This window comes from Denticeps clupeoides, chromosome 1 (genome assembly GCF_900700375.1).
Source record: "Denticeps clupeoides chromosome 1, fDenClu1.1, whole genome shotgun sequence".
Taxonomy (NCBI): domain Eukaryota; kingdom Metazoa; phylum Chordata; class Actinopteri; order Clupeiformes; family Denticipitidae; genus Denticeps; species Denticeps clupeoides.
Genome location: NC_041707.1, coordinates 37,825,946 through 37,834,331, shown reverse-complemented (window position 1 = coordinate 37,834,331; position 8,386 = coordinate 37,825,946). Strand labels below are relative to the sequence as shown.

General features: G+C 42.7%; 1 protein-coding gene across 7 annotated transcripts in view; it reads left to right on the top strand.

Annotated features, from left to right (window-relative positions):
* Positions 1-486: 486 nt before the first annotated feature.
* The window catches only part of exoc6b (exocyst complex component 6B), a 63,319-nt gene continuing 55,419 nt past the window's right edge, over positions 487-8,386 (top strand). For 3 of the 7 annotated variants that reach the window (XM_028964879.1, XM_028964897.1, XM_028964888.1), the window contains exon 1: positions 489-841. In XM_028964879.1, coding sequence (XP_028820712.1) covers positions 753-841 — 89 coding nt within the window. In that variant the 5' untranslated portion in view covers positions 489-752. Of the gene's footprint in view, positions 842-8,386 lie in introns of all 7 variants that reach the window. The other 4 variants (XM_028964840.1, XM_028964871.1, XM_028964753.1 and 1 more) reach the window with 3 other exon arrangements.

The following is an 8,386-nucleotide window of genomic DNA, read 5'->3' as shown; positions in this document are numbered from 1 at the left end:
TAAACATAAAATCAATCTACCGGGTCTTATTATACCGCTTTGGTCCAATTGATGTGGGAAGTAGGAACTATGACACTTGCAAGCAGCAACAGATAGTGAGATAAATAGATATACGGTTAGATAGGAAGACATTAGTAAAAAATAAACAAGAGGATGGATAACTCTTGTTTTAATTTAATATTAGTTGTATTTGTAGGTGTTATGTTAATTGACATTCTTGTCCTTGCGATAGTCACAATTAGACAGCATAAATCGTACAACGTTACGATAGAAATGCAGCCTTTTCTGTTCTGACCGAATATTATGACATTACAGATGCGTTGAAGAAAAGTGACATCTTTATTGTTGCCTTTTCCACGCCGGCCGCCAGATGTCGCCGTTTCCACGCACGACGCGGTCACTTATCCACTGTTATCGCCGAATGATGCCTTCTCTGTGCTTTTAAATGCACATTTTTCCACAGTAATTGGCTTTATTTTGTTTAAAGTTTGTGTATAGTCTATTCACGGGCGTGTGAATAAAAAGTCCGAAAAGAACATCGGTAAAGTTCCGCGGCAGAGTTGGAAACGAATGCAGTTGACGTTACTGCTGTTGTTATTATTCTCGCTGGAATTCCGCAGGACACTTTCATTCGGGAGTCGAGCGAGACCCGGAAGTAGAATCGCGTCTGGCTCTCGACTCCCACAAAAGTCGCGTTGCGTCCGCGGACTCGCGTTCCCCGCAGTGACGCGCCGCGACTCGGACATGGGAAGATGGCGAGCGTGGAAGTCGCCGCGGAACACGAGCGGATCCTCCGGGAGATCGAGAGCACCGACCCCAACTGCATCGGACCCACTCTCCGGTAAGGGAACGGTGGCGGCGGGGGGTTCTGAAAAAAAAAAAAAAAAAGAAATCAGGGAGTCTCCCTCTGCTCTAGAAACTCCCGAGGACTCTTCCAGCGCCTTTATTTTAGTCCTCAGCCCGCCCGAAAACTAACCAAAGCGGCCGATTCCGACACTTGCTGCGCGGAAATGGACGTTACGGCGGGACTGTGGATGAATCGGTCGCTGGGCGCAGTGTTGTCGCGATCAAAGCATAAAAAGGGGGGTCGGCGACAAGCTGCGGTGTTCGGGGCTTCCAGGCTGTTGACTCCAGGTACAGTTCTCACACGCAAAAGCAACATTTCGTCGTCAAACAGCGCCGGCTGAGGAATGAATTGGGCGAGTCGGAAGAGTCGATCGGCTCTCAAGATGACTCGTGGTAACACGGACCAGACTGGTTATTGAACAAACTCATCTGTCGTAGAGAGAAACGTAATTCATATCCATTCTCGCTTTTTTATATATATATATATAGTGTGTGTGAGTGTGTGTGTGAATGCGTTGTGCATAAGAAGGCCACCCTGCACAGATGAATGGCATTTAAGTAGACCCACTGTCATTAAAATCGTTTTTTGTCCCGTGAAAGAGAAATTGGAAATTTAATCAGGATTTTCACTGCATAAACACCTGGAAATTCCTGTTTTTATGATCTACACTTTTATATATACAGTACAGGCCAAACGTTTGGACACACCTTCTCATTCAGTGTGTTTTCTTTATTTTCATGACCATTTACGTTGGTAGATTCTCACTGAAGGCATCAAAACTATGAATGAACACATGTGGAGTTATGTACTTAACAAAAAGTGGAGACCTGACCTCCACAGTCACCGGACCTGAACCCAATCCAGATGGTTTGAAGTGAGCTGGACCAACAAGTGCTAAACACCTCTGGGAACTCCTTCAAGACTGTTGGAAAAGCATTTCAGGTGACGACCTCTTGAAGCTCATCGAGAGAATGCCAAGAGTGTGCAAAGCAGTAATCACAGCAAAGAAACTAGAATATAAAAAATGTTCTCAGTTATTTAATCTTTTTTGTACATAACTCCACATGTGTTCATTCATAGTTTTGATGCCAGCTATGACTCGCCAGCTACTTCTACATTTACATTTTATGGCATTTACCAGACGCCCTTATCCAGAGTGTCTCCCCCCCGGAGACACTCAGGGTTAAGTGTCCTGCTCAGGGACACAATAGAATATTATGAACCTGGGACTTCTGGTTCATAGACGAGTATGTTACCCACCGGAACCTGTGTGCGTATCCCTGTTGTGCTGTAGTCAAATCACTGCAATCACATGAGCAAAGTACAAAGTGAAGTGATTGTCACTTGTGATGCACAGCACACGGTGCACACAGTGAAATTTGTCCTCTGCATTTAACCCATCACCCTGAGTGAGCAGTGGGCGGCCATGACAGGCGCCCGGGGAGCAGTGTGTGGGGACGGTGCTTTGCTCAGTGGCACGTTGGCGGATCGGGATTCAAACCGGCAAACTTCTGATTACGGGGCCGCTTTCTTAACCGGACAAGCATCTTGGATTTCTGTTAATTTTGTCCATTGATCATGATTTTGCTCAGGCTGCCAGCCCGTAGCAGGGGAAAGAAATTTCGATTTTAGCAGTGGTGGCCTTGCGGGCGAGGGAGCGGACCCGTAAGCGAAAGGTTGCAGGTTCAAATCACCGTGCGCTGCGCTGTTTCACAATGACAAAAATAACCACTTTCATCACTGATCGACAGCACGGGACTAAAACCACATTATTATCGGTTCCGCGGGCGCCCGCCAGCGCGGGATTGTTGCGCGGCTGTTTTTTTTTGGGAGTTTATCTAATGTACACAGATCGCTGCTAATGTGCCGAGTCATCCGTTAGTTGGTACGCCAATGCGTTGAGATAGCAGCTGCGTGTGTGTGTGTGTGGGAGGGACAGAGGACAGAGACAAGTTTTTCTTATGGGTGCCATAAATTGCACCCGATACTCCACAGGTTCATACTTCGCAGCTGTTGGAGCCCAGCACTGTGCCTTCTGGCCACTTTATTAGGTACCTTTCCAGATGTCACCAGGACCAGATGTTACCCTAGCGAACATTCTCACCAGAGCGTTAATATGAGTTTGACATTTATGACTTACAATCAGTAGTGAAAGGTGCAGTCCCCCCCTAGGGGACACTCAGGGTTAAGTGTCTTCAGGGACAGAATGGTAGTGGGGTTTGAACCTGGGTCTTCTGGTTCACAGGCGAGCGTCTCAAGGCTGATGTGGAGGCTTGGCTCGTGCGCTTCCTTTGAGAAGAAGGCGGAAGTGTGGACACGCCGCGGGACAATCTGTGGCTTGTCCTTCAGGTGGACTCCGCTGCGAGTTCCTGGAACCGGGGTTTGGCCTCTGGCCGTCTGCTTCTCCCCGTGACTCAGTTCTCCCAGCGTCCAGCGCTTCGTCATAAACACTCGCATGTGGCATGCAGCTAACCGCAGGCGGGTTTTGCAGATAATATTCTATTTCTGTGTGTGTGTGTGTGTGTGTGTTGGTTAAAGCGAATCGTCCCCGGTTTCTTCTGTTTAAAGCAGAACGGTGGTCCCTCTGGTTCCGTTGGACCCTGTTGGACTTCTGGTGGATCTGTAGGAATTTTTAGCAGTAGAGTCACCACAAAATGCAGCTTTGCCACCAAAGCTGCATTTTTTTTATTGGCTGCCTGCTAATAAATAAATATAATAATAATAATTTTATTAATAGGCACCCGTCATAGCACTCAAGGACCCCACACTAAATTACAAAATGAATAAAAACAATACATATAAAATAAGTGTAAAACTTTTTTTTTCTTTTTCTTTTCTTACATTTAAGTCTTACATTTATTTTATATTGATTGTACCATTTATACTTAAAGTTGAGGAATTTAAATAGAAAATGCTCATTTAAACAGAATTTCAGATTTTCTCCTGATATTGTCATGCCTCAAGTTTTATTAATGGCAAATAAAGGAGGATGTTATTTGTGGATGTTGGGATCAGTGTATAAGATTATTATTATTATTTTATGCAATGCATTAAGGATTCCCTATTTACCCCTGGCATTCACACATTAAGTGTTAAGTGTTAACTATACACTTGGATACTACTATACTACACTTTGGACCTTTCCACCTCTACCACTGTAGGACTTTTTTTTTTTCTTCTTATTGGACAATCACCAACCCTGCACTGACACCAACTGCAGGCTCACTCTACCCTGGAAGGGCGTCCCTCTCTGTATCACTCCTTCCCAACGTTTCTTCCTTTCTGTTTTTCTCTCTCCTAGAGTGTGTGGAGTTTTTTTTTTTTTTCCTTGTGTGCAGAACTGTAGGGCCTGTTAGAGCCCATTGAGACATACTGTATGTGATTTTGGGCTATATAAGAAATAAATGGTGGTGTTGTTGTTAACCTCACTATTTCTGGGCAGTTTAACGTTGTGAGATGTTTGAATGAGCTGGAGCGCACTGAGGGAAGCTGCCACCGTCGATCACACGGACTTCAGCAATCACATGGGAGTGGCACGTTTACCCAAAGAACTCATAATGCCGCAGTGTGTTTACTTATGTCAACTCTGATTATGAGATTTCAGGTTGGAAGCCAGAGTTGTGGTGTCGGTGCATTTTTTTTTTTTCCTCAGTCCTTGCACCCCTCCCTTCCCAGAAATCATTTGAAGTTAAAACATGTTTGACCGAAAAACACGCCTAGGCCTGTAACTGGAGTGTGGAAACCCAGTGGGGGTTCCTGGATTTTCCTCTGTGGGGTGGCGAAAATATGTAAGAAAGGGCAGTAGATGTACTTCGGGGCTGTTTTTCAGCTAGACACCACCCCTGCTTGAACATCTCTGCCTTTATGAAAGCACAAGCATTTTGTCTCCAAAAAAAGGATATTTCACTGTCAACTGGACTTCTTATGGATCCTTGGCGTCAAAGGATGCCAAGTGAAACAACCTTTTTTTGATAGAACCATGACCTGGGTGACTGAGAACTAGGGCTGCACAATTTGGGGATAGACATTTTGCAATTATTGAGATCAATTATGCGATTGCGATATGATAAAGGACACTTGCTTGTATATCAATTAAATGTCGCATACAAATTGCTAATAGTGAAATGTTTAATTTCAAAGTGAAACATACAAACTACTTATAACAACTTGAAATGCCCAGTGCTTTCATACAATATTCTACAAAATTAAATAATTACAAAAAACTTTACATTACTGTCGAACGACAAACCTTGGTAATGCTAAAAAACTGTTTTGATTATATTTGGCCATTATAAAATCCAGTATTATAGCTCTTACATTTAACCAAAACATTGTTTAGAGGCTAACTTGAACACAGGGATGCATAGCTTTGCTAGCTTTTGTAAACTGAGGTGAATTTCTTTAGGAAACCTTCAAAGTTTGAGAAAAGTTAACTAAACAGTCTAAATAGTTTATGCCTACGTTTAGCCAAAACGTTGCTTGGAGGCTGACTTGAACACAGGAATGCATAGCTTCGCTAGCTTAGCCTAGCTAAACTAAGGTTAAGACTTAAAAAAAACGGGATTTTAGAATGGCCCAATATATTCAAAACAATTGTCCAGCCTTACCTATGAAATATAATCCCCCAGGATCTGGTTTGGAGCATACAGCGGTTTGTACAGCCCCAAGCAGCGCAAGAGTGAGGCGTTTTTATGCACTTCTCTCCATAGACCTGTATATGCTTCACGCCACAGCAGAGCCTATCGCAATATGGCGGCGACGTTGACGTACGATGCAGCGAGTCATGCGGCGTCTACCCATATGTCTATGCGAGTCACGAATCTGAGGTCTCCATTGAACCGAACCGAAAGTCATGTGACCAAACACGTCACATTTGACTGAAGTGAGACTTCAGTCAGCTCGCAAACTTTGAGAGAATGAGTGATATGTTGCCGATCCAATCCGTGTACTAATCATTTAAATTGCAGCTTTTTGCATTCATGTAATCGCGCACACACACACACACACACACTCTTCAGAATTGCCCAGTTGCGAGTGCAAGCAAAACGTAATCGGCATTGGCTAGCCTCCGTTTCACCACCTCGGCATCCATTTTCGCGAAAATTTGGTGCACCCGAGGAAAAAAAGCTAAGTGCACCAGTGCATCCTGTGCAGAGCCCAATGCACGAGACATATTGCCCGCATTTCCTGATTTCAATGACCGGTGCTGGCCTGGCAGCTATGGACGTACCAGTATACCAGATTCAAATTGAAGCAGATTTCCATGAATATTGTCCTGTATCACAATATTTGATACAGGACAATGCCATTGGACGTACATTTTATAATGTTTTAAATGTTTTGTCCATTGCAATGAATTGTGGTTCACCCATACAGAAGTAGTCTGACTACTTTATGGCCGTTTCTATGAAATTACAGTTTAACTGGGGAATTTTTAATTTTTTTTTTTTTAAACCAATACTGGAGACCGACAGACCACATTCGATCTGCAGTCAAACAAACCCTTCCTGGTTTTGTTACATGTCTGTTCAGGGAGACGCTTTGTATGTAGTTGAACTGTGCCAAAAATGACAATGCCATTTGTCTATAAATAGATTGTTGTACTTTTCCACGTTCAATGTCATTCGTTTTAGGTTGGTTACTTCATTATACAATAAAGTTGACTTTGACCTGGACTATACTCGTTACTATTTATTAAATGATTTTTTTTTTTTATCAGCTGAACCCCTACATTCTTCATAGATATTTAAAATTTGTCAGATATTAAATAATGTCATATGATTGATCAAGCATGATATAAGACTCCTTGGGATCCAGAACATATCAATGAAATGATGTTCTACGTGCTTTTTGGCTATGCAGGCTATGCCTATATAGTAATGTGTGAGTAAGTGTCTTTAATATTTTGAGGCTGTCTGAGAGGAAGGGGCTGGGTGGTGGGATACCAATGCTGGAACGCTACTGTTTTTTTTCTTCTTTCCAAGAATAGTAAGGGAAAGGTGGGAAGCGGCAGCTCTTCCGGAACGGGAAATGCCACTCTCGTCTCCATCCACCTGGAGAGTTTCCAGCCTTCAGAGAGTCTTGGCACAGTTATTAGTGAAAACAGGAGAAAGTTCATCCAACCTCCTTCAAAAAGTCCTGACCGGGAATCACAAGCAGCAGCAAGAACACATCAGTGGCCTTCGTTGAAGAAACAACGGCAATCGGGTTTTATTAAGTCGTGAACAATGTGTTCCCAGATGAAGGAAGTTGGGCTCCTTGCAGTTTGGATTAGGGAGGCGAGTTGGGGGGTCATTGGAAAAACTGTTCAGACAACGGGAAAAGTGCTCTCTGGTGACCGTGGAATGTTGTGAATGCACATTTTATTGACATTTTTCTATTACAGTTTGTTGATCTTATAGTTTGAGATGCTCTCAAGGTTCAGGGGTGGCATGAACCTTCAACCCCATGTAGCTGAATATCTGACACTAGCTCTCCTAACTACACCTGTTTAAATAGTCAGCACCTTGATTGGAAAGAGCAAATAAGTGTAATCCGAATTACAATTTCATTATAACTCGGTGAAGACCAAAAGGGTCAAATTGCTAAAATGGAAAATGTTTTTGAAATAACTAAACTTTTTTTATTAGGAATATATTGATACAGCAATATATCATAGTATGTTACGTGGTGAAAGTGTATCAATAAAGGGACATCAAATATCAATATTTTTGTATAGAAATATTTGAGCAGTAATTCATAGTGCTTGGTACTATGAATTACTGCTTGGCCTTTCAGGTTGCGTGAAACTGCAAAACATGAGTCCGATCACAGCATCCTGTATGTCAGCTCTGAATATCAAAATATCGCAACATTTACAGTATCGCAACATATCCTGATATAATCGTGTCATGATACGTATCGTATTGTGAGATCCTTGCCAGTTTATGCCTTAAGCTTACATAGTTACGCTAGCGTTTTGTATGAACGAAAAAAAACGTGAACGTCAGTCCTCGTACACTTCCATGTTTGTTCGCTAACATCACATAAAATGGCCTCCGTTTGTTTACTAGCTCGGTAATGAGCTAATTAAGCTTGTCACTTGTAGCTATTCTAACTGGGGTTGTTAGGATAACAAAATAAATGTACTTCACTACTGCTCTTTTTTTTTTCTTCATTTATTTCAGTTTGTAGAGACTTTTTACTTTAACTCCACTGCATAATGGGCAGTGGTGGCCTAGCGGTTAAGGAAGCGGCCCCGTAATCTGAAGGTTGCCGGTTCGAATCCCGATCCGCCAAGGTGCCACTGAGTTGCCACTGAGCAAAGCACCGTCCCCACACACTGCTCCCCGTTCGCAGGTGATTTTGGTGTGTTATGACAATAACTATTTAGTGATATTTTTATTTAAAATTATTATTCCACAGTTGCATTTTTGATTTCATGTTTTTAGAACCAGTTTTTTTGTGAATGGTTTGTTGGGCTAGTGTAGCAAAGTTTCGTTGCCGTGTAATGATATGCATAATATGAACACACATACTCTCTCATACACACACACACAC